Below are 23,261 nucleotides of genomic sequence, written 5' to 3' on the forward strand. Positions count from 1 at the left end.
TCTCGGAGGGAGACGAACCCCTCCCCCCCTCCCCCCTCCCCTGAGGATGCAGCTGTCAGCAACTGAGGAGCGGAGACTTTCTTCTCCGGCCTCCTTCCATACTATCCTGGTTTGGATTCGATCTACGTACATTCCTCTCCTCTCAATGACCAGTTCGATGCAATTTATTCCAAAATATCACAAATTGCAGAACTTCATTCCAGGGGCGGCCTAGTTGGTGTGTGTGTGTGTGTGTGTGTGTGTGTGTGTGTGGATGTACAATTGCTGAATTAGAAATCCTAATTTGCAAAATGAAAGAACAAACTTTGGGCAAAACTGGCGTTGCAACGGCAGCTGACAGGCCTCACCTGAGCAATAAAGTCACGGCAGGAGCAGACTAAGATCAGCAATTTTCTTCCTGTTGCTGAAAATCTGTCTGCGGGAACTTCAAGTAGCCAAACCAGAGATGGGCGACAGATTGACTGCGCCCCTATGATGGCTCCTCTAGGGATAATAATGACACCCTTTGAGACCCCGGGCGCTCTAGCCATGGGGACGCTCGGAGGGTCCAAGGAAGCCCCTGGGGGACCCTGGCCACGCCCCCCCCATCCAAGAGACATGAAGGTCCTGGACAAGGAGACGGCCAGATCCTCTTCTCGGTCCCCTGGGGTGGGAAACGGGAGAAGGGGCAATGATGTAGATTAAGGGGGCAAATAGGCACCCGTCTAAAAAAAGCAGCGTCTCTCTCCCGCCTTACGGAGGAAAGCCGGCTGGGTGACTCTGGGCCAGTTCCTCTCGCTGAGCCCGCCTCACGGGGCTGTGGTGGTGGTGGTGGTGGTGGTGGTGGGAGGGGCAAAAGAGGAGGAGGAGGAGGAGGAGGAAGGGGTGAGTCTCTTCGCAGCTTCGAGTTATTTATGAAAAATGATAAAGGCCAGATAGAAATAAACAAATAAACAAACAAGTATCCATCCTGCACAGAACCAACGGATATAATCTTATCAAATGCCTCAATACAAATGTATCAAAGGCAAATGGATACAAATAAGCAAGGAGGGCACCAGAGGTGGGAGGAGGAGGGGGCGGGTGGGGGAGCGCCAACTCAGAGGGGAGGGGAGGGGAGGGGAGGGGAGGGAGGTGCCAGGGCTCTCGGGGAGGGAGGGAGGGAGGGAGGGAGGGGCCTCCGGGGGTGGGGGGAGGAGGAGAGTGGGACAAAGGCTGCCCCCCCATGAGGGGCCGTCCTACCCCACAACAACCCCGCGAGGTGGGCCGGGCCGAGCTCAGGGGGGCGAAACAGAGGCGGAGAAGAGAGAGGGGGCTTAAGTGGGGGGAGGGTCGCGGGGGACTCACCGGCGCCGTCCATCCTCGCGGGGGCGTCGTGAGGTGAGGCGGGAGAGAGGGAGGGACTTATCCATGCCCTGGCGCCGACGTCACTTCCGGACCGTGGCGGCCAAGATGGCGACCGGAGGGGCCGGCCGGGGCCGGGAGAGCCGCGCAGGTGAGCGCCCCGCCCCCCCACTCCTCTCCCCTCCCCCCCCGCGGGCCTGGAGGGGCCTCCCGGGGGAGGGGATCCCTGTGGGAGGGGAGGGGAGGGGAGGGGGGCTCTGGCCGGGTGGGGAGGCTCAGCTGCTCCCTCCGAGTCCCGCGGGCGGGGGGGTGCAGGCGGGGCGGCCTCGGGGGCTGCGCTGCCAGGGGGCCCCCCGGGGGAGTGGCTGAGAGAGAGAGAGAGAGAACTCCCAGCCCGGGCCGGAGGGAGGCCTTGGGGGTGGGTGGGGGGAGGGCACGGCGGACCCCATCGCCTTCGCAGCCCCTCCTCCCCACCCCCAGAGGGAGAGACCCCGTGGCAGGGAGGACTCCGGCGCGGGGGGAGGGGGCAGCGACTCCCCGCCCCCCGGAATAAGAGCCACTGGAGGGAGGTAGGGATAGAGAGAGAGAGAGAGAGAGAGAAAGAAAGAAAGGAGGAAAGGGAAGAGGGGGGAAGGAAGGAAAGAAGAGAGGGAGGAAGGGGAAGGGAAGGGAAGGAAGGAAGGAAAAAAAGAAGGAAAGGAAGGAAGGGGAAGGGAAGAGAGGAAAGAAGGAAGGAAGGGGAAGGGAGGAAGGAAGGGTTTGGTGGGGGGAGGGAGGAATTACTGAACAAATAACTCCGGCTCCAAATGCTCTGCTCTGCCTTTGCCGGGACTTGGTGGCTGGTGAAGTGGCTTCTCTCTCCTGCTCTCTGGCTTCAGGAGATGGGCAGCTCCTCATGGCCTCCCTTACAAGGCGGGCGTGTTGCGGTAAGGACGGTGGTGGCAGCAAATGGATTTATCCAGCAAATGGGTGCCTGTAGTGCAGGGTAGACACCAAATAAAAACAAACAGAGAGAGAGAGAGAGAGAGAGAGACTTTGTCTCGGGCTCTACGGAGGGTTTCATGCTCTATTATAATAATCATCATCATCATCGTCCCGTGGCACATGTTTGATTCCTTCATAGCAATAAGCAAATGATCTTGAAAAAAAATGAATTAGGTGTATATGAAATAATGGGGCTATGGGCTTTTACAATTACTTATTAAAATTACTTTGAATTATGTATTTAGATGCTTAAGGTACGACTGTTTTCTGTTCTAGGTTTCGTGTAATCGCAGGAGATTCTTTCTACTTAACTTCTCGGAGCACGTCAGGATTCCAGAATGAATCAGGTAAGTTAAAATGTAAGACTTTCTCAAAATTATTTCTACCTGCTAGAAATGTAGCATTGACTGATTTTCACTTGATTGTGTGTAGACACGCGCTGGCTCACTCCTTCTAATCTGCATCTAGATCCATTCCAATGGGCCCTTTTTCAAGGACCACAAAGGCTTCCTTTATGATAGAGAGGTAACAGCGGCCTGCAGGCCCTTGAGCTTCTACAATGTCAATCCCGTGAGGTAAAATGCATATATTTTAAAAAATAGGTCTGTGTGAGCTTCAGTGCAGACACCGTCCTGCAATAAAAACAGTTCTTTAGCTACAGGTTCCTGAAGGAGATGGTGACGAGGATCCAGCCCCTTCCTCTCTTTCTGGGGAAGCCATTCATTTCCATTGGAGGAAGCCGCCTTCAGCCACTCGGCTTAGGAATGCAGCCTTGATTAAGTCTCCCGCTTGCTTGCCCCTTGTGCGGCTACTTTTGCCAGGACTCTGATGAGTGGTGAGGCTGCTTGTTCTGCAAATCCCGGTCTGTGGACTTCTCCCCTCCCTCCCCAATACCCCAGCAAGTGTCTGGAGGACCAAAGGAAAGGCTGCTGTTCTAAGATGCTCCCTCTTTTTGAAAAGAAAACTTGTGTATGTTTGTGTGAATGCTACAGCTGACCATTCCCCCCCCCCCCTGTCCTTTTCTGAACTGGGGGGGGGGGGGTTCTGCCTTCCCACATGGCCTCACTGGTGCAGTTTGGGAGTGGAGAGAATGGGGGTTTTGGGGGGAGTTTGGGCAGTATTGGTCTCCCAGGTGATATCTGTACAGGTATTGGGGAACCTTTGGATTACTTAAAACTGCTTGTGGGAGAAATCTTCCCCTGGAATAATTCAAGGTAGCTGGATTACGTAAGAGCTGGATTACATGTCATTGGCCAGCACTTCAAGGAGTGAGCAGTGATGTGCCCCAAAGGATAGCTGACCAGGGTTCTCGGATTGATGTTTTTGCTTGGCCTGTGTGGTAGGAGGCTTGTTTCTGGGGATAACAGCTGCTTTCAAATCAACTTAGGTAACTGGGGTGGCCGTTTCTGACTTACAAAAAAATAGGATACGTTTGTGCAGAAGAAGATGGGGCTGTGGGGAGGAAGCAAGTACCATGTTTTTAAAGCCACCCAGGGAAGGTCTTTTTATAACTCTTCCCTGCAAGGTAGAAATAAACGGGCCCCGGCAGGGTTTGGGCATGGGGAGCCGGGGGGGGGGGCAGCTGTGGGATGCTGCAGGGAAGAAGCCTCCTCTGGCAATGACCGTGCAGGGTCATCCCTTTTCTTGACCTTGTAAAACTTCAGACAGCCTTCAGCAAAGCACCGGGTGACCGCCACAGAGCTCTCCTGTCCCTGCTTGGAAAGTTAGTCCCAACAGCAGGTGTAGCTGCTCAGATTTGTTCAGGTTTGGCCAGTCATGAAACAAGTCAGCCAGTCACGGCGGTTTACAAGCCAGCGCGATGTCACTTTGCTTTGCCTGCTGCTGGGTAATTGCATGAACTTTCTGAAGAAGCCACACTGTGACTTGGAGCTGGCTTGAAATCCAAAGGGTCCCCAAGGTTGGTGTGCCCCAAGGCCCTCCTGTTTCCAGACTCCCCCAGGCGTCGGAGCCCTTCTTGGCCCCTCTTCCTTCACGCTCTCCCCTTCTTCCTTGCCGTTTTTTTTTCCTTCGTGCCTCTGCTGCGTCGCTCTTGGTGTCACCTCTCTGCCCCCTGTGCCAGTCGGCCGCTCTTCAGCCAATCCCAGAGACCTTTCTATGAAGCTCAGGAATGCCCTGACCGCGCATAGAGTCCCCTTGGCGTTCGGGAGGCAGAACTGCCTTTGCATTCGCACCCAGCTTTGGCCTCAGAGCATGTTCGTTTTGCTGGAGTTAGAAAGTAAATATGTTCTGTTGTTTAGCATCAACTACATCGTGTTCTTCTTTTCTCCTTTTTCAGTGCCCTTTGTTGACAACTTGTAATGCCAGGTCTGTATACAGTAACCTCCTGCTTCTTCTGAAATACCCCAGAATGCCCTTCTTCTTTCGTTCTTTCTTTCTTTGCTTTTAAGTGCTGACTTACAATTCAGCTTTGCTGTTATCCTGGTTCATTCAAAGGAGGCTTGTTAATTTCTTACTCCACAACTTTCTTGGAGGAGCCTTGGAAAACAGCTTAATTAACAGCTTAATTACTTGTTAATTAATTAACAAGTAGGCGCCACGATTCTTAGTTGCTGATTGACTATATTAATTTAAAACATTTTACTCAGCTGAAGATGCTTCCATGTAATTGCCTGGGACACAAATAGGCAAAGTAGCATCCCTGACAGTTCCTAATGGAAAACCCCCCCCCCCAGATTAAATTACAATAAAAACAGAAGGGTTGGACTCTCACAAAACCATCCAGCCTCTGCGAGATGCAAATATTTCTTCAGGGGACCTGGTAGTCGATCCTTGTGGCCCGTCTCGGCCCGTCTTCCTCTTTACATACAGTGAGGTTCTTCTGCTATGGAGGCAGGTGTTCCCGAAGCCTGCAGGTGGCATACAGTCCTTTTCAAAGAAGACCCCTTTCTCTGAAAGTGAGAAATTGCCTGCCTTCACCATCTCAAAAAAATCCTGCCCTCCTTCCCACAGTGTCTGACTCAGGCTCAGAACAGACCACTTGTTAACTGACAAATGATTTGAGTCAGAATGTGCCTTTGTTCTTAGCACCCAGGGATTGTGGCTAAACAGAATGTGGGATCCAGCTCACGGGTGCCAGTAGACTGGTGTAGACTGGTTGGTTTACATTAATTGGTAAACTTCATAATCATTTTTAAATACACTCCTGAAATTTTGCTTTGGTGTTGAATGGGTGATACAGTTTATTTAAGGGCGCACACGTTCATGTCTGGAGAAGGAGGCTTGCAGGAGCTGTGGCATTAAATCCGAAGGCCGCACTTGCGGTGTTTCAGGTGTTTTTGAGAATGTGTGGAGTCTAAACGGCAGGTGTCTTTGTGGGCCAAGCTGGGGATGGAAGAGCGGTGCATGCAAGCGGGACAACTGTCAGGAGGACCCGCTTAGCTCAATCCCCGCCTTTTCTTCCTGCTGGCATTCCTTACGACATTTGCACGGAGCTCATGTTTGAAAGACAATGTTCAAGGATGTGGTTTTGGCAATGAGGCCCAGAGAGGCAGAAAAAGTAGAGAGGTCGGCTATTCTCCAGAGCACCTGAGGGCAGGACGAGAAGGGTGCAAGATCATCCAAGAGAGACCCAGCCTAGAACTTGGGAGGAATTTCCTGACAGTGAGGACAGTTAATCAGTGGAATGGGTGGACGCTGTGGATGCGCCATCACTGAAGGTCTTCAAGAAGAGACTGGGCAGCCATTTGACTGTGAGGATATAAGGTCAAGGACCCTATTGCTGTTCTTTTACACAGCTGCCCGTGCCACAGACGTGGGGCCGATGTGTGCCTTGTCAGAGTAACAACCTCTTTGCAACAGCCCCATGGGGGGGAGGGGGGAAGGAGGAAGTGGGGTATCTGTCCCCTCCTGCTGGAGGAACATGCGAAAAGGAAGGTGTCCTTTCTGTTTGGGAACCCAGAGCCAGGGTTACCTTGCCAGGGATTCAAGGGCCGATACAAAAGGGAGAGGCCTGCCTGAGAGGCTCTGGGCATGGCGTCGCTGGCTGCAGCGTGGGTGGCCTCCTGCCGCTGTCTCCTGTGCTCACCTGGGCCGACTTCTTTTCTTTTCTGTTCCGGTTCCCTTTCTAGAACTCAATCGGACCTTCAGGATCAGTTGAGACTTTGGCTGATGTCCCCCAACACATCCTCAAAGGGCTCCCGGAGGAAGTGAGGCTCCTCCCGTCCACTGTGGACAAGGCCCGGCTTGGTGGGTGAGCCGAGAACAAGTGCCCAGAGCGGGGGGGCGGGAGGGGGGGGGGACGACAAGTCAGGTCCTTGGCGGGGTTTCTTTCTGCCAGCGGGTGTAATTCCTCCTGTGACACGACTGGGCAATGATTAAAGAGCGCGCAAATGATTGTCAGCCTGTACTTAATTAATTTAAAATTAAATCGACACAGTCCCATCCACTTGGTGGGTGGTGGGCCCTGGCGGGAGGATGTTGCTCTCAGAGCAACCAAGGGATGCCTGACCTTTTATGATGGCAGGTGCAACCCTCAGGCAGAGGGGGGGGGGGTTGGAACAGTGAAAGAACAGCCTGGGAAGACCGTCTCCAGGGAGACCCGCAGCAGCCCCAAGAAAGCCTTGGAGTGGGAGGTTTCTGTCACGACGGGTCTTTGACCCACACCAGCACTCGTTCCTGTGGTCCATCCTGTAGCCGTGTCAGTATATCCAAAGTTATTGTGCCTTGTGGCATTTTCCTCCCTCCTTCCACGAGCTCCAGATCAGTGGGCTGAAGGCCATGGACGGGGGCCTGCTTTCTTGCTGTGGGCTTCGGCAGGGAGGAAAGACCTTATAACGCTCTAGGGGCTCGGCCCCCTTCACCATGTCAGCCAGCCGAGGCCGTGGGGGGCTCACCACTCTTTTTTCTCTCTTTGGTCTTCAGGTGTCTGGGCCACAAAGCCCATTTTCAGAGGCAGGAAGTTTGGCCCCTTCGTTGGCGACAAGAAGAAAAGGTCCCAAGTCAAAAGCAATGTGTACATGTGGGAGGTAAAGCGGCCCCTCCCTTCCCGGAGGGGCAGGGTCTACAGGGGAGTAAAGAGGGAGCCCAGGGAAGGAATGGGGGGGAAGAGTCCTCGGGGGAGGGGGCTGTCTCTCCTCTTCCTTGATCCCAGGCTGAGGCTCTGACCATCCCTCTTTCTCTCTCTCTCCTCCAATCTTCCCCTGCTGCAATACTTGCAGGTCTATTACCCAAACTTGGGGTGGATGTGTGTGGACGCCACGGACCCGGCGAAGGGGAACTGGTTGCGTTATGTGAACTGGGCTCGATCAGGAAAGGAGCAGAATCTTTTCCCGTTAGAAATCAATCGGACCATTTACTACAAAACGTTAAAGGTAGCGGTTGCTTTTCTCTCCCTTCCTCCCTCCCTCTCTCTCTCTGTGTGTGATATAGATTATCTGGCCTTGAATTCCTGTGAGAAATAGCTGTTTCCATTGAAGGAGGGTGGGAAGAGCCCACCCTCGGGTCCAGTCTTTTTCAGCTGGTGGGCGGCATTTCCCGTCTTCTTCCCTACCAGGAGGCCTCAGCCGGGAATGTTGTCACCAGAAAGCATTTTCTTAAAAGTGCATTTCACATCTTTGGTTCTCAGAAAGGATTTTAATGGGCCAACACGGTTGCCTTTCAAAACTTTTCAGGCTCCAGTTTTGTCCTTTAGAATCTCCCTCACAGGGAAAGGATCGTTCTGATCATTGACCAGGCTTTTAGGCTGCATCTTTGGCACATTCATTTTATGAAAGGTTTCAGGAATCCTGTCTGTCCTTAATCCAAAACAAGGACATTTCTTGCCTCAGAGAGGGAGGGCTGGGGGGTTCCCTGTCAGGAAGCGGTGCCTTTGATTTCCCCAACTTGGATGAAAACAGGGGAAGGCCCACTCGGCCACCGGTGATTTTCACTGGGAAACCCGATTCTGCTACAAAATTCAGTGTGTATTTTCAGAGGGATGGGTCAAAACAAAAAATGTTAGAGATTTTTCCGAAAAGGATTCCAAGAATGGCAGCCTTTTGAAAAAAGCCTCAGCTGTCAGGGCATAAGGACAGGCATCCAGACAAAAGCTGCTTCAGGTATCACAACACGGCTAGATTGGGGAAACCTTTTTTTTGCAGAGTGTCTTCTCTGACCTTTGGCCTAGCTTGGCAGTAGAAGTGGCAGCCCCGTTTAGCAGCAGCTCCGTGGCTAAGCCTTTGTTCACCCCCCTCCATTCTGGGTAGCCGGTTTGAAATGGACAAGGTGACAATCAGTTTCACATCTTTGGCTTTTGCTGGCCTCCTAACCATTCCCTCTACCTTGGAAGGCTCATTGGCCTGGGATAATTAACAACGGACGTTTTATTTACATTCACTGGAGAGGAAGGGATTTCAAGAGCGTAAGCAGGCGCACAGTGAGGATACACATCGAAAGCAATGTGTTAACACTGACAGATGTGAGGATGCTATGCAGGCAATCCGGTGTGCTCCCCATGATAATACCCTGCTTACTCTCTTGTAATCCCTTCCTCTCCAATCACTCTGCTAGGAGGGAGGGGAGGGGGAAAAATCAATTGGTCAGGCGCAGGACAATCACCTCTACTGACAAGCGATGGCAATCACATGACTGAGTGATCCAGTCACTGGCCCTAACGTGACTTTTTCAACACTGTCATAACTGAATGGTCGCTGAATGAGACAGTTGGTAAGCAAGGACTACCTTGAACTTTTTAAAAGGTGGGGTTGCCATTCACGATTAACTTCCTTGATGTCATTTTTGTGGCCTCCGTCTAGTTCTGCAGTTTCTCATTTGGTTTCTAAAGTCACAACTTTTTGTAAAATTGCCGTCTGCAATCATTCCCTCGTGGGGAGAAGCGCTCTCGGTCCAAGGGGAGCGGAGGGTGATTTTTCAGAAACCGTCTGATGAAGCCACAGGCTCTTTGGTCTGCTTCACGCTTTCCCTGCCACATAGCCACTATTCGGCCTCTTGGTAATTCCTGTCCTGACAACGTTTCTTTTCTTTTTACAAGTGTTAGTTTGCAGGAATGCTGATGCTGCTTTCCTCACTCTGTGACCCCAGGTGCCCCAATGTTTGTGTATTAAAACAATCTAAATATTTCACTTCTTCATGCAAACATGGTCTCTAACAAGTAGCTGAGTGGGTTTGAATAGTATGCTTATAATCAGATTTGTGGAAAAATGTGACTATGGCATTAATGTTTCCTTTTGAATGCTTATTGAAAGTGATGTGTGTGTATTTGCGTGTTTTCAAGATTGTTTAGGCCGTACAAATAAAAACGAACTCGATAGTTACAAACTCTGTGAAAGTTTCCAAACATTTCATGGCCAGATTTAAGGCAATCTTGAAAACTAAAGAAAGTGGCTTTGGAGTGGAAAAAATGGCATTTGAGTGGTAGCCACTATTCTTCCATCGCCTTCTCTTCCTTCCTGAGTGTTTTCAGACTGGCAATCTGAAGGGCAATTTTGTTTCATTCTGATTTTTGGGGGCAAAATAGAAGGCTGGGCTTCTATACGTGGTGGAAGGAGATTTTCTGGCTCAGATGTCGTCCTGTCAGTTGTGTTGGGGAAAGGCTGGAGGGATGGGGTGGGGCTGACCTTGCTTTAAGAGGGTCCTGCAAGCCTTTTGGGGGCAGGGGCTGGGGCTGCTTCTGATTGGCAGGAGGACTTCTGAGCCTGAGAGTGGCGGGGGGGGGGGTGCAGCCTTTGATCCAGCAGTTCCTCCCTTGGGGAAGGTGGAGCGTTCGTTGCCTAGAGCGCTGGGCTCTGCCGACTGGGCTCAAACCAGCCGTGGTCGGTTGAAAGATGGATCAGCGATCAGTGGGCTTAGATGACAGGCCCAGCATCCGTGGCTGCCTTTTCAGAGTAGGCAGCTGCCAGGGCAGGAGTTCAGCTCCTTCCTTGAGTTGGGCAGACGAAGGGAAGAAGCAAGCAAGCAAGTGCCAGGCTCCCTCCTCCTCCTCCTCCTGCTGCTGCTGCTGCTGGGATGACTCAGCCGGGAAACATTTGGGCTTTCCTCGGTATGCAAATTGCAGCCTTGTGCTGCGGTCCTCCTTCCAGCAGAGGGGCTGGGTGCAGCCCTCCCGCCTGGCTCGGCCTCCCTCTCTGACGCTGATGCAGCACGGCCTGCCAGCCCGCTTGCTTGCTTGTTTGCGACGAAGCCAAGTCCCCCAGGGTTAAAGAGTCCTTCCTGTTTGGCCGGCTGGGCCCTCCTCGGCAGGCAGCCTCTTCCCGGCGGCCGAGAGAGCGGCAGGGGCAGCAGCTGTGTGTGATCCTTCTGGCCGCTGCCCGCTTGCTTCCTCCTCCTGCCTCTGCGTGGGTCGGCCCGGTCGTGGGTGGGCGGCTGGCGAACAACCTCCGGTGTGATTGGTGTCCCGCTTTTGTCTCTTTCCTCTCGGCAGCCAATTGAGCCCGGGGATGAGCTCCTGGTCTGGTACAATGGGGAGGAGAACGCGGAGATAGCAGCTGCCCTGGAGGAAGAGAGGGCCAGCCACCACCGCAGCAAGAGGAGGCACTCCCCCAAAGCCAAGAAAGGTAAGGCCCTCCTCCTCTTCCTCTGACACCCCCCCCCCCCCGGCTGGCTGGGTGGGTGGGCTGGCTGGCTGGCACTCTCCGCCTCCCTCCCTGCCAGCAAGAAAAGACAGCCAAGCAGGAGAGGGGTGAAATGAGTGTGTCTGTGTGTGTGTGTGTGTGTGCCTCCGCCTTCTGCCTGCCTGTTCCTGCTTGTGAGATCAAGAATGGCTCCGCTCGCTCACTCACTCGATGCTGCTTCCTGTTCAGCTGGCTCCTGGGTTCGGCTGCCTCTGGGTTTGCCTTCCCAACTGGGCTCCGTCCCCACCCACTGGCTTCCCAGCCCCATCTGCCCCTCCCTGGACCCTCAGGATGCTGCATCCCCACCCCATCCCTTCGCTTCCGGCACCCTTAAAACAAGGAGTGGGTTCCTGGGCCCAGAAGGAAATGCCGCCCACGGGGAGAGAGTTTCAGGTATTCCGTGGCTTTTCTGGGAAGCTGGGCTGACATTTTTCCCCAGGAGCAAAAGGGCCCTCCTTCCCTAGGCCCTGTTAAGGATCCCAGATTCAGGATGCAAATAAGAATTCAGTGCCCGGCAAACTCCAAGGGCTGGAATTGCACAGGTTGTGTGGTGAGGATCCCATTTCAGGAGAGTGTTGAAATTTGGGCAGTGAATCATCGGCCTTTCATCCCGTGATCACAGTGGAGCTGCTCATAGTGCTGCCCTCAAGAAAATCACTTCTACGTTTCTTCTGAGGTTCTTTTTGTAGGGTTTGAAAGGCTGCCCCGCCAGGCTGCCAGGGATCCTATTGCAAGCCTTTATGGGGGAAGTGCAAAAAAAAAAGGGGGGGGCATAATGTTGAGGACATGGTGTAGTTTATTATTATTATTATTATTATTATTATTATTATTATTATTATTATTATTATTATTATTATTTTAAAAGGGAAGGCAAGAAGAATGAAACTGCAGGGTATTGTTTTTGTAAGAACTTTTCTTAAATCTTGATAGAGAAACAGAAGTCAACATTCTTGAGATATCCTTGTTCTCGTTCATTTTCAGACTTTGTTTTGTGCAGTGGTTGAAATCTCAGGGTTGCTGGCTGTTCTGACAAGGGGTCCAGCACATCGGTATTGTAATGCCTAAGCCTGTGCCTAGCAGCTTCTGCATTTACCCATATCTGGTGAATCTGGAGAGGCTGCCTTAGACCTTCAGATAAGCGCGGGAGGGGGGGGGATTTTCTTAGCAACATCCCAGCCTTTCTAAGGCAGTTTTCAAGGTCCTTTATAGGAGAAACAAAACAGCCCAGTCGAATATAAAATAATAGACGACATTTAGCTGGTAAAAGTTGGCAGGATTGGGCTGACTCGTCCTGTGAAGAGACGCAGCTGAATCTCTCGGCTGCCTCAGATGCCTCCCGTCTAACCTCGGTGGGTGAATTGAAACCCAGGCCAGGCTGCTCCGTGATTTTTGAGATAACCACGCTGGATCGGGCTCAAGCGGAGGCTGATTCGAAGAGTGAAGTGGTTGTTTCAGCGTAAGGGAAGGAACGCCTTCTGTTCCTCTGGACTCAGCTATGCAACCAGCCTAACATAACCGTATCCAGAAGAGCTGGTCGGTTGTGACTGGCCTGGAGTCCATGGTTTTATCTGAGTGGGATAGGCTGAGTCCATCCCTGTTTCCTCATGAGTAAGTGGGACTTGGTCTCAGAGGAGCCTTTGTGCTGTTGTAACTTAGGACCTGAGTGCGAGGTCAGAGTTTTCATTTCATTGATTCACTGCAGAATGGGTGGCCTTAGAAAGGGCAGCCTTGATAAAAAAGCCCCCAGACCAAAACAAGGCAGGAGGGGAGCCGAAAGACCGTAACGCCGAGCGTCAGTTGCCAGAGAAAACTGAGCGGGCATCTCCCAGCTGGTGCTTTCACCCCTCCTGGGTGGCACACGTCAAAGCCAAGGGCTTGTTTTATGAGGAATGTCTTTTTGGAAGGGAATTCAAATCTTCTAAATCCATTATTTAGTGGAATTTTGTTGTGTAGGAAGAAAAAAAAAAGGGAAGCCCTGCCTCTCGTTCACTTTTTCATGCAGGGTTTTGACTCTCTTGGGCAGCATAACCCAGGAGGGAATCCCAGAATGACACTAAGTAAGTAAGTAAATAACCCCCTGTTCTGCTGCTCTTCCATATTTTTTGAGTCTTCAGTCTGAAGTGAATGGTTCCAAGTAAGGATGTGGGAATTTCACAGAAATTAGGAAATAAAATTTAAGAGAATCAAAAAGTAATTTACTCATGGATAATTCTTTCACATGTTTTTTTTTTTTCATTGCTTGCAGAGTTTTTCAAATCAGTGGCCTTCATTAATTCCATAGCTTCCCCCACGTCATTTGCTCAATATTTTAAAAGTCCAGGCTAAGGAGAACAGTGAGGAAAGGGGAAAGAGGAAAGACCCAAATGGCTCTGGACAGCTCTGGACTGAGGCTTCTCCTTGGCTGATGGTTGTGCACTGCTGAGCCCCCCTTGAAGGGGAAGGGAGAAAGGAGAAGGGGGTAACCCTAAGCCATCCCCCCTCCCCTCTGCTTCTGGGAGGTGTCCCAAGTGGCTGCTCTGCAGGACAGCAAGAGATGCAAGCCGGTGGAGCTTCACCTGACCCAGCCGGGTGGGGGCAGGGGGCGTGCCCCCTTGTGGCTCCTCCTGCAAGGCTTCTGCTGAGAGCACCCAGGGAGGGATCCCCAGGTGTGCTACTGGGCCCACTTGGGGAAGATGGCTGCCACTGTTGTGAGTGTATCCAGTCACGGAAGCCACCGGCCTTTTTGGAAGGCAGGAGGGCCTTTTGCCTTCCTCCAGCTCAAAGGTACAAGGCTGGCCGGAGTGTATCTTCTTTCTACCTCGGGCAGTATATTGGACCACGGCAGGCAGGAACCACAGTTGATATAGCAATCCCATCTTCTTCATCGTCACAACTAGTGCTTCTGATGCTAGCCTGGCTGAGGAGATGCTTGTGGTTGCATCTTTGTGGTCACATTGACACAATTTGTGCAGCCCGGCTAGAGATGCTGCGACGAGAAAAAGAGAGAGAGGAAAAGAAAGAGAGAGAGAGAGAGACTTGCTGCCTGCTCCTTGGACTCTGATTGAGTGGATCTAAAGTTACAGTTGCTCTCAAGTTGTCATCCTGGCTGTTTTTAGTAAGCAGAGCAGCTGCTGGCTGAATCGACGCGGTGAGGGTTAAACCTCCATTAAGGTCACCCGCGCCAAATGCCAGGATGGCTGCTTGAAGGGCCAGGGGTGGGGGGGCAGGGTGTCGAGGGAGCTATAGAGCCTTCATCCTATCCTACGCTCTAGGAACTCTGGGGAAGATTGAGCCTGCGCGTCGCACTGAACCCCGGAATGGTTAATTATGGTTCCTTGAACGAGCCGCACTGTGCTGGGCAGCCCTCAGCATAGCCTCTGGGTGGGTCTGGGCCCCTGGCAGAGCTGAGCCCAAGTGGGAATGGTTCAGTGAGAGGTGCCCAGGAACCCCCAGCAAACTTTCCTGGTGCTTTGCTCACCAGCTGGGCAGCTACCCCGAAGCAGGAGACGGCTATCCAAAGAGATTTGAAGGATGACAAGAGACTCCCGGGGTTTGGGAGGTGTGGAGACTCCTGTCCATGGGGCTGAGTGTCCTGCCCTCCCAGAGGTGAAGCGCTGAAGAAGCTCCGGCAGAGCCTTGAGAAGTGCCTCCTGCGCTCTTGCCAGCCGCCCCTCCAGTCAGCATCGGCATCCTCCTTGCTTAACCGAACATGGCCACATTTGGTTGCTTGCCAGAGGGGGGAGGGGGGAAGTGTCTAGAAAGAAGTGCTACATTTAAACATCAAGTTCTTCCTTTCCTTCTTAGCAAAGAAAAAAACCCAGGAGACTAAAAACAAAGGAAAGAAAGCCAGGGATAAAAAGCGGAAGCCTCCTTTGGAAGGTCTGGATTTGACCCCTTTCGACATGAGGGAGACCAAGGAAGGTAAGGAAGGGGGTGTCTGTCTCCTGCTGTTCTCCTTAAGGGACCGAGGAGAGGGGTGTGAAATGGGGTGGGTGGGTTGAAGAATCGCTAAGCACAAGACAGGATCAGCATCTCAAGGTTTGCAAAGCACCCCGTTCTTTGAAATGTGAAAGAAAAGAAAATGCACCCCAAGCAGCCCAGAATGCTTGGCCATAGTATGAGCCCCGCAGGATTAAAAGGGGCCATGGAGGAAATTGGATCCTCTCAGAAAGGGGGAGGGGGGAGGTTGGGGCCATGGGCTGCTGCATTTGGTGGTGGTTGGGAGAGCAGGCTCTTATGGGAATTGAACCTAGAAATGTATTTTTGTAATTAAATAATTGTATTGGTTGAGTTTTGCTTTAAAGGAGCAATGCATTGCACATAAAGTACCATATTTTTCAGACTATAAGACGTTCTGGACTATAAGGCCCATCTTACTTTTGGGGAGGAAATGAAGAAAAAAAATCTGCCTCTGCCTCCCAGCAATTTGCCTCCTTGTAGCAAACAACCTGGTCAGCTTTAGCACAGCCTGATTTAGCATGAGCAGCTGATTGGCGGTTGGATCTGCCTCCCGGAATACCACCAATTAGCTGTTCCAGGCTGCAGGGATCGCTGAGGCCAATTGGCACCATCACCGCCCATCGCCACTGCCACCTATTGCCTCCTCCATATGCCCTATTTTCAGCACCTCCCATTTTCAACCTCCCCACGCCCTATTTTCAGCCTCCGTGCGTCCCGTTTTTGGCCCATTCCAGGCTGAAAATGGGATCCCAGAATACCGCTGATCAGCTGTTCCAGGCTGCGGGGATTGCCATCGCCCATCACCATTGCCACCTATTGCCACCTCCATGCATCCTGTTTTCAGCCTCTGCGCATCCCATTTTTGGCCTGTTCCAGGCAGCGGGGACCAAAAATGGGACGCACGGAGGCTGAAAATGGGATGCATGTAGGCCGAAAATGGGGCATGCAGAGGCAGCAATGGGTGACAGTGGCGATGGGCGGTGGTGATCCCCGCAGCCTGGAACAGCTGATTGGTGGTATTCCAGGAGGCAGATCCACTGCTAATCAGCTGCTCGTGTTAAATCAGGCTGTGCTGAAGTTGACCAGGTTGTTTGCTGCAAGAAGGAAAATTGCTGGGAGGCAGAGGCTGAAGGGTTCAGGTGGGCGGGGCTTCGGCAACATTCGCTCTATAAGATGCACAGACATTTCCACCCACTTTTTTGGGATGGAAAAGTGTGTCTTATAGTCCGAAAAATACGGTCTTTGTGGCTTGCAAAAGCAAATTACCCCCAGACTTTGGGGGCAAAACACAGGGAGTGTTCTAGGATGCTGCCTTCATATTATCTATTTTATTCATTTGTAAAATATATTGGCTTGCTCATCTGACCTCAGGGTAACTCTGTTTTCCTCATTTCTCAGGCCAAAAGCTGGAGGATGAAGCCCCAACTGTTTCCGTGGTGTTGCCCCTTGACCAGGCCGCCATCATCCAGGAGATGGTGAATCAAGATGTACTCCCCAGCCTACTCATCTCCAGCGTGGCCTGTGAGCTTCCCACCACACCTGAGGACCAGCCGGAAGTCCTCCTATGTGGATCAAAAGTTTCAGAAGAGGATCCTGAGCGGCGGGAAGAGCAGGATGAAGAAGAAGAGCAGGAGCCACTGGAAGAAGCGGGAGAGGAAGAAGACGAGGAAGAGCCTCAGGAGGAGGAAGAGGAGGACGAGGAAAGCTTATTGAAAGAAAATCCAGATGTGGAATCGGGATCAGTGTGTGGGGACAGGCTGGTGGAGTCTGTGGAGGAGCAAAGCAGTCTCTCCGAAGACTCCCCCGAAAGCTCCCCCAAGAAAAAGCCTTCAGGGAAATGTCCCAAGACAAGGGGGGAGCCCAGCACCCAGGGGGTGCCCATGTTTCCCTGCCAACACTGCGAAAGGAAGTTCACCACCAAGCAGGGCCTGGAGCGCCATGTACACATCCACATTTCGGCCATCAGCCATGCCTTCAAGTGCCGCTACTGTGGCAAGGCCTTCGGCACGCAGATCAACCGTCGGCGCCACGAGCGGCGCCATGAGGCTGGGCCCAAACGGAAGCTGCTCTCACCCTTGGCCTCTGCCCAGCTGCCCGGGGCCAGCCCTTTGTTTGCCGACGGGGGCATTCAGAATGAAGCCAAGGCCAGGCAGGAGGGCCCTGCCCCAGAGGCCGAGAGAGCCACTTCCAAAACACCGCCCCCTTCACTGCCTTTGGAGGAGAGCAAGGAGCCCAAGGAATCGCATCCGTGCCAGTACTGCAGGAAGGTCTTTGGCACCCACACCAACATGCGTAGGCATCAGCGGAGGGTCCACGAGCGGCACCTCATCCCCAAAGGTGTCAGGAGAAAACCAGAGGAGCCCCAGGCTTCTGTGTGCCCAGCCCAGCAAACCCCCAGCACGTACCTGGCCAGCACAGATCTGGAGGAGGAGGAGGAGGAAGAGGGTGAGGCCGACGACGTCATGGACGTCTCCAGCAACATCTCAGAGAATCTCAACTACTACATTGACGGCAAGATCCCGTCCAATAGCAGCACCAGCAACTGTGAGGTGATTGAGGTAGAGCCCAGCACCACTGAAGTCTACGGCATCAACTGCCTGCTGAGTCCCGTGACAGTGGAGATCTCTCCCAACATCAAGGCGGTGCCAGTACATCTGGTGGAGGAGTCGAAGGAGCCCCCTGTCGGCGGGACCCCCGAGGCCAAAAAGAGAAGAACAGCGAGCCCCCCACTGCTGGCCAAGGTGAAGACGGAAATGGATCCGGAACCCATCACCTCACTGTGTTCCTTGACGATTCCCCTCACCATATCGACCGTGGAGAGCCTGCCCTTCCCCAGAGAGAAAAGTGTTTATTTATCCTCCAAGCTGAAGCAGCTTCTTCAGACGCAGGACAACAATAAGGTGGCCCCATCCCCCCCATTGCCAGCGGGGGAGATCCCAAAGCTGGGGCTCCCTGCGACCTCCTCCCCTCTCCTCCCGGCCACCTCGAGCAGGTTCAAGCGGCGCACCAGCTCCCCACAGCACAGTCCGGGCCTTCGCGACCCCGGCAAAGCTGGCGAGGGCAAGCCCTCTTGGACTGAGGCGGCCCTGAGTGCGAAGCCTCCCAAGCTGGAGAGACGGAGCAACTCCCCCACATGGAGCCTGTCTGGGAGAGAAGAGAGGGAAGTGCTGAATCCAGAAGAATACAAGGTCTCCAGGGAGTGGGCGCCAAGCCCCCCCTTCGGGAATGTGTGCAATCAGCAGCCCTTGGACCTATCCAGCAGCGTGAAGCAGCGGTCGAATGGAAAGAACCGGGCCCAGGCGCCCTGGGAGTCCGTGCTGGACCTCAGCATGCAGAGGAAGCCGTGCAGCGATGGTGAGGGCAAGGAGGTGACTCTGCCAGCAGGGGGCGCTGTCAAGAAGAAGCCCACCACCTCCATGTTGCAGAAGGTTCTGCTCAATGAATACAATGGGACGGGCTTGGGGCCGGAAAACCCCTCCCCGGACACGAGCCCAAGGCCAAATGCCTGCAAAGTAGCCGAAGCCCCAGAGCCACAGCCTGGCCCGGCTCCCCCAGCCCCTGGGGCAGAATTGGGCTGCTCTGGCCTCACCGCCGCTGAGGTGCCTTTGCTGCCATCCTCGACCTGCCCGGCACCATCGGCCTCTCCCTCCCATCCTCCATGCCCTCCCATGCTCCAGGCCCCCACGCCTCCCCCTCCTCTCCTCCCCACTGTTCCTTCACCACTCCCAGAAGACCCCAGCAGCAGCCCCCCAAGCTCCTGCCCCTCTCCCCTGTCCAATGCCACAGCTCACTCCCCACTGCCCATCCTTTCCCCAACTGTCTCGGCCTCCCCTCTTCATTCTCTAGAGCCTCTCGGCTGCGCTTCACCCGGGCCACCCACTCTGTCTTCCTCCTCCTCTTCCTCTTCCCCTTCCCCCTCCTCTTCCTCCTCCTCCTCTTTCTCTTCCTCTTCCTCTTCTGCATCACCATCCTCCTCTCCTTCCCCGCCTCCCCTCTCAGTGGTCTCTTCCATCCTCTCTCCTGGCGACCAGCTGGAGAATTCAGCCCCCCTGGTGACTTTCAAGCAAGAAGAGGGAGAGGCCGTGGGTCAGAGGCTGAGGGAGGACCCCCACCCCTCCAGCGCGGCAGAGGCCGTCCAGGAAACCTTCAGCAAGAGCTTTGTGTGCAACGTCTGCCAGGCCCCCTTCCTCGCCATCAAGGACCTCACCCGGCACCTGTCCGTTCATGCCGGGGAGTGGCCCTTCAAGTGCGAGTTCTGCGTCCAGCTCTTCAGGGAGAAGGCGGCCTTGTCGGAGCACCGGTTCCTGCTCCATGGGGTGGGGAGCATCTTCGCCTGCTCCGTCTGCAAGAAGGAATTTGCTTTTCTATGCAACCTCCAGCAGCACCAGAGAGACCTGCACCCTGACAAAGAATGCAGCCACCACCAGTTCGAGAGCGGGACTCTGCGCCTGCAGAATTTCACCGATCCTAGCAAAGCCAGCGTGGAGCAGATGCAGAGCCTGCCCAATGCTGCCACCCTGCAGCCCTCCAAGGAGGAGGAGGAGGAGGAGCTGAACGACTCCTCTGAAGAGCTCTACACCACCATCAAAATCATGGCGGCCGGGGTCAAGCAGAAGGACCCTGACGTCCGCATGGGCCTAAACCAGCACTACCCCAGCTTTAAGCCACCCCCATTCCAGTATCACCACCGGAACCCCAATGGCATCGGGGCCACGGCCACAAACTTCACCACCCACAACATCCCCCAGACCTTCTCCACCGCCATCCGCTGTACCAAGTGTGGGAAGAGTGTGGACAACATGCCCGAACTGCACAAGCACATCTTGGCTTGTGCCTCTGCCAGTGACAAAAAGCGGTACACGCCGAAAAAGAACCCTGTGCCCCTGAAGCAGGCCATCCGCCCTAAAAACGGGGTGGTTTTGCCCGGCCTGGCCGGTAACACCTTCCGCCGTGTGGGCCAGCCCAAGCAGCTCGACTTCGGTGTGGAGGCCAGCCGGGCAGCCTCCAACAAGCTGAAGCTCAGCGCCCTGAAGAAGAAGCAGCAGCTGGTCCAGAAGGCCATCCTGCAGAAGAAGAAGTCGCAGCAGCAGCAGCAGCGGGCAGAGCTCAGGACTGGCAGCGCAGAGCCCAGTGCCCACATCTGCCCCTACTGCAGCCGGGAGTTCACCTACATTGGGAGCCTGAACAAGCATGCCTCCTACAGCTGCCCCAAGAAGCCCCCCCCCTCCTCCTCCTCCTCAAAGAAGAAGGCCAAGAAGAAAGGGGGGGGCTCGTCTCCTGGCAGTGGCAAGAGTGGCGCCAACCCCCGTCGGCGAACAGCCGACACCGAGATCAAAATGCAGGGCTCTGCCGCTCAGCTGGGCAAGACTCGCGCCCGCACCTCAGGGCCTGCGGCCGTCCAGCTGCCTTCCGCCTCCTTCAAGTTGAAGCAGGGTGTCAAGTTCCCCAAAAAGGGCCACCCTCCTCCACCTGCGTCCAGAAGCGTGGGCCCGGCGAGAGTGGGCAAGGCGGTCCTGCCAGAGGGGAAGCGGAGCAAGGGGGCCGCCAAGAGCGGGGGACCCTCCCCCGGATTGCTGGGCAAAGCCTCACGCAAGCTGCACATCCGCATCCAGCGCGGCAAGGCAGCCCTGGCTGGCCAAAGGAAGGCTGCCAACCGGTTCAGTGCCAAGTCACGGGAGAGGGTGGGGGGGCCCATCACCCGGAGCCTGCAGCAGCAGCAGGCCACCTCTGCAGAGGCCACGGAGGCCCGAAGGGAGGAGAGCACCGCCCGGCCAGAGCTTAAGGACTCCAGGTGAGCTCTTACATAGTGTTCCAGACGGGCCAGGGGCTCCTCCAGAGGGGAAGGTGGGGTTCTGCCTTGACTGGGGGAGGAGGGGAGTACCAAAAAGCCCCCCCCCCTCAGGTCCTGCTCCAGCCCATAGAGCTGTTTCTTGGGAGCGGCTGGGACATGGGCAGCTCTGCAGTCAGGGAGGGGCCCTCTGGCCAATCAGGCCCTTGGGCAGATCCCACTTGGCAGGGCTGGCCTCCCTGTTCTGGTTCTCTCATACACAGCCTGTCCGGGGTTCCCCTAGTTGGTGGGGGCTTAGCCCAGTTTGCCTTGAAGTGGACTGGTTCACACATGACGTTAGGCCAAAGCTCGAATCCCGCGATGGCTCGTCTGCAGACCTGGCCAAGGTATGCGACAGAGGCCATGCCAAGCATCGTGCCACCTCAATGGTCCTTTCTCTGGCGTCACCCATGGCTGTTTGTTTCTCCCTGGCCTTCCCCCGTCCTGCCATGCCCGAGGCCTCGCCTTCTCCCATTGTGGGTCCTTGGCCGATGCAGCCATCACAAACGGCAGCCTTAAAAAGCTTATTTCTCAGGCCCGTAGCTGCCTGTCTTCAGTGAGTTCCTGTTCTTGTAGATACTAGGCTTGGCACGAGCCGTCCGTGGCTCTCCTGATCCAAGGAGGGTACCGTCCAACTGCCAAGCAGTGGGGGGAGGGGGGAAATAAAGTTTGTTCTCCTCTTCCTCCAACGTCTCCCCTTTCTTTCACCCTTTTCCCACATCATGGCTTTTGCTTTCTCCCCTCCAGGAGCCTCCCTTGAGGAGACCTCGACAGACGAACCCTCCAAATGTGTAAATGAGTTTTTCCTGGTCAGGGGCTCGGCCCGCCTGACGTCTGGAACAGCAGCAGGAGGAGGAGGCGAAGGAGGAGGAAAGCGGAGGCTCCATCCTCCCACCAGGCAGAGCCGAGGATGCTGGGGCAGTTGCTCACCGCAGAGCCGGCCTCAGTTGCCACCACCACCACCATCAGCCAAGCCTGGCGATTCTTAGCTGCAGAGAAAAGACCTTTCTATGGAATGAGGTTGCCCCTCTTCTCCCCTGGCAGCCCTGGGGTTTTTACAAAGGACTCGGTCAAGTTCCACAGGAGCAAATGCCACCTTTGGACTTCTTGCTTGGGCACCTGGCTTTCCCCTGGCACAGTAAGAGGGAAGCAGATTAAAAACTCAGCGAGAGGAGGGAGGAGTTTTGCCAAACATGCTGGGAGCAACGCTCGTCAGAAGGCCCCGGGCAAGTATCAGGGATGACAAAGTGTTCGCATGGCACCCAAAATAAGTTTCGGTCCACCACTCTGAAAGGCCTTGGTGTCAGGCCAGCTGGTGGGAAAAGACTGCCAGGGACCCCCTTCCTTCCTCAACCTCCTCACCGCCTCTTCCCTGCTGGCTTTGGTCCCAGCCGCTGCTTTTCACCCCTTGGGGGGGGGGAGCAGGAGGGACGCTAGTGGGCGAAACGTTTCCCTGTCCCAAATTCCCTTGGGCTGGATGAGAGACGTCCGCGGTTTGGTGGTGGATGACCAGCTCCCCGCAGAAGACGGTGCAGCCCCCAGGAGAGGCCGTCCATCGGGGGGGGCGACAGCAGAGTGGGCAAGAGCCCCCTCTTTTCCCCCCTTGTTGTAAAGCAGAACTGAATCTTGCCCACAATTTATTATTTTTTTTCGCAAAGAGAGGCGGTTCCTTTTCCCCCCCCAACCTTGCCTTTCCATTTGGATGAACAACAATGACTTCATTTGACTTTTCTTCCCCCCCCCTGCCCATATTTTAAAGTTACTTGTCCTTGACTTAAAAAAGAAAAGTGATCTACCTCTTAAAATCTGAAGTTTTGATATTGCTTTGGCAACTTCATGCCACTTGAACCACCTCTCGCTATCATTCCCTTTTGTCTTTTGGTTGCGTTTCTTCCGATTCACGGGGGACATCTACACCCAACAGTTGTATAAAGCATTCGTAGCAAGTTTGGAAATTGGGGGGGGGATAAAATATTTAAAATTATTTAAATTGTTTTTGACACTTCAGTTGTATTATATGTGATTTACATTTTACATTAATTTGTTTATGTGGGAGATAAGAGAGGGTCTTTTGTCTGAAGATGGCTCTTGTATTAAAGTTTGCTGTTCTGTAGTTCATTTCCCCCCTTTTCTTTTTCTTTCTTTCTTGTTGGAGAGTGATGCAAAGACTATTCTATTAAAAACATTAAAATTTCCAATTTGCCATACAAAACCCAGTTTGTCATTGCTTGCAAATTTGCAGCCGGTCTGCGGAAAGGAGGTGGGGGTTGGCCATTGCCCACTTAAAAGGAGTGGAGGGTCCCTGCAGTCCCTCGCACTTAGCCATCACCCTCTGCACCCTCCGTCCAGAGCTGCTGCTGTTGGGAACATCTTGGAGCACCAACAAAACACTACGGGGTGTGTGTATGTGTGTGATGCTGTAGGTTTCTTTGCAGGGAGGGGCGAACCGGCCTTCCATTCCAGACAGCTGAGGCTCTTCCTCCAGGGATCTGAGCTCCCACCCACCCCCAACCTCAGTGCAAGATGGTTCCTCTGGAGAAAACTGAGGTGGGGGGGTAGCTTCGCTTCCTCATGGCTAAGTCTCACAGTGAAGTTGACATTGCGCTGATCCTAAGGGGAAC

General features: G+C 54.1%; 1 protein-coding gene across 3 annotated transcripts; it reads left to right on the forward strand.

The window, feature by feature from the left end:
- The first annotated feature begins 1,420 nt into the window (after window positions 1–1,420).
- On the forward strand, window positions 1,421–22,852 carry PRDM2 (PR/SET domain 2). Of its 3 annotated transcripts, none has more exons than XM_070955952.1 (9): window positions 1,421–1,474; window positions 2,584–2,654; window positions 6,396–6,513; window positions 7,189–7,292; window positions 7,485–7,637; window positions 10,685–10,817; window positions 14,658–14,774; window positions 16,212–20,604; window positions 21,388–22,852. In XM_070955952.1, exons 2-9 carry the CDS (start codon window positions 2,646–2,648, stop codon window positions 21,398–21,400), a joined length of 5,040 nt encoding a protein of 1,679 aa, XP_070812053.1. In that variant the 5' UTR covers window positions 1,421–1,474; window positions 2,584–2,645; the 3' UTR covers window positions 21,401–22,852. The 3 variants fall into 3 exon arrangements, with proteins under 3 accessions (XP_070812053.1, XP_070812054.1, XP_070812052.1); XM_070955951.1 differs by lacking the exon at window positions 1,421–1,474 and adding an exon at window positions 2,110–2,249; XM_070955953.1 differs by lacking the exons at window positions 6,396–6,513; window positions 7,189–7,292; window positions 7,485–7,637.
- The last annotated feature ends 409 nt before the right edge of the window (window positions 22,853–23,261 follow it).

Source organism: Pituophis catenifer, unplaced genomic scaffold (genome assembly GCF_029215685.1).
Source record: "Pituophis catenifer annectens isolate HBS135680 unplaced genomic scaffold, rPitCat1.0.hap2 SCAF_18, whole genome shotgun sequence".
Taxonomy (NCBI): domain Eukaryota; kingdom Metazoa; phylum Chordata; class Lepidosauria; order Squamata; family Colubridae; genus Pituophis; species Pituophis catenifer.

Excerpts from the sequence above, each read along its gene's own strand:
- PRDM2 (XM_070955952.1), top strand. Across the intron at positions 7,293-7,484 it reads GCAATGTGTACATGTGGGAG|GTCTATTACCCAAACTTGGG; the intron begins GTAAAGCGGCCC and ends CAATACTTGCAG. Across the intron at positions 7,638-10,684 it reads TTTACTACAAAACGTTAAAG|CCAATTGAGCCCGGGGATGA; the intron begins GTAGCGGTTGCT and ends TCCTCTCGGCAG.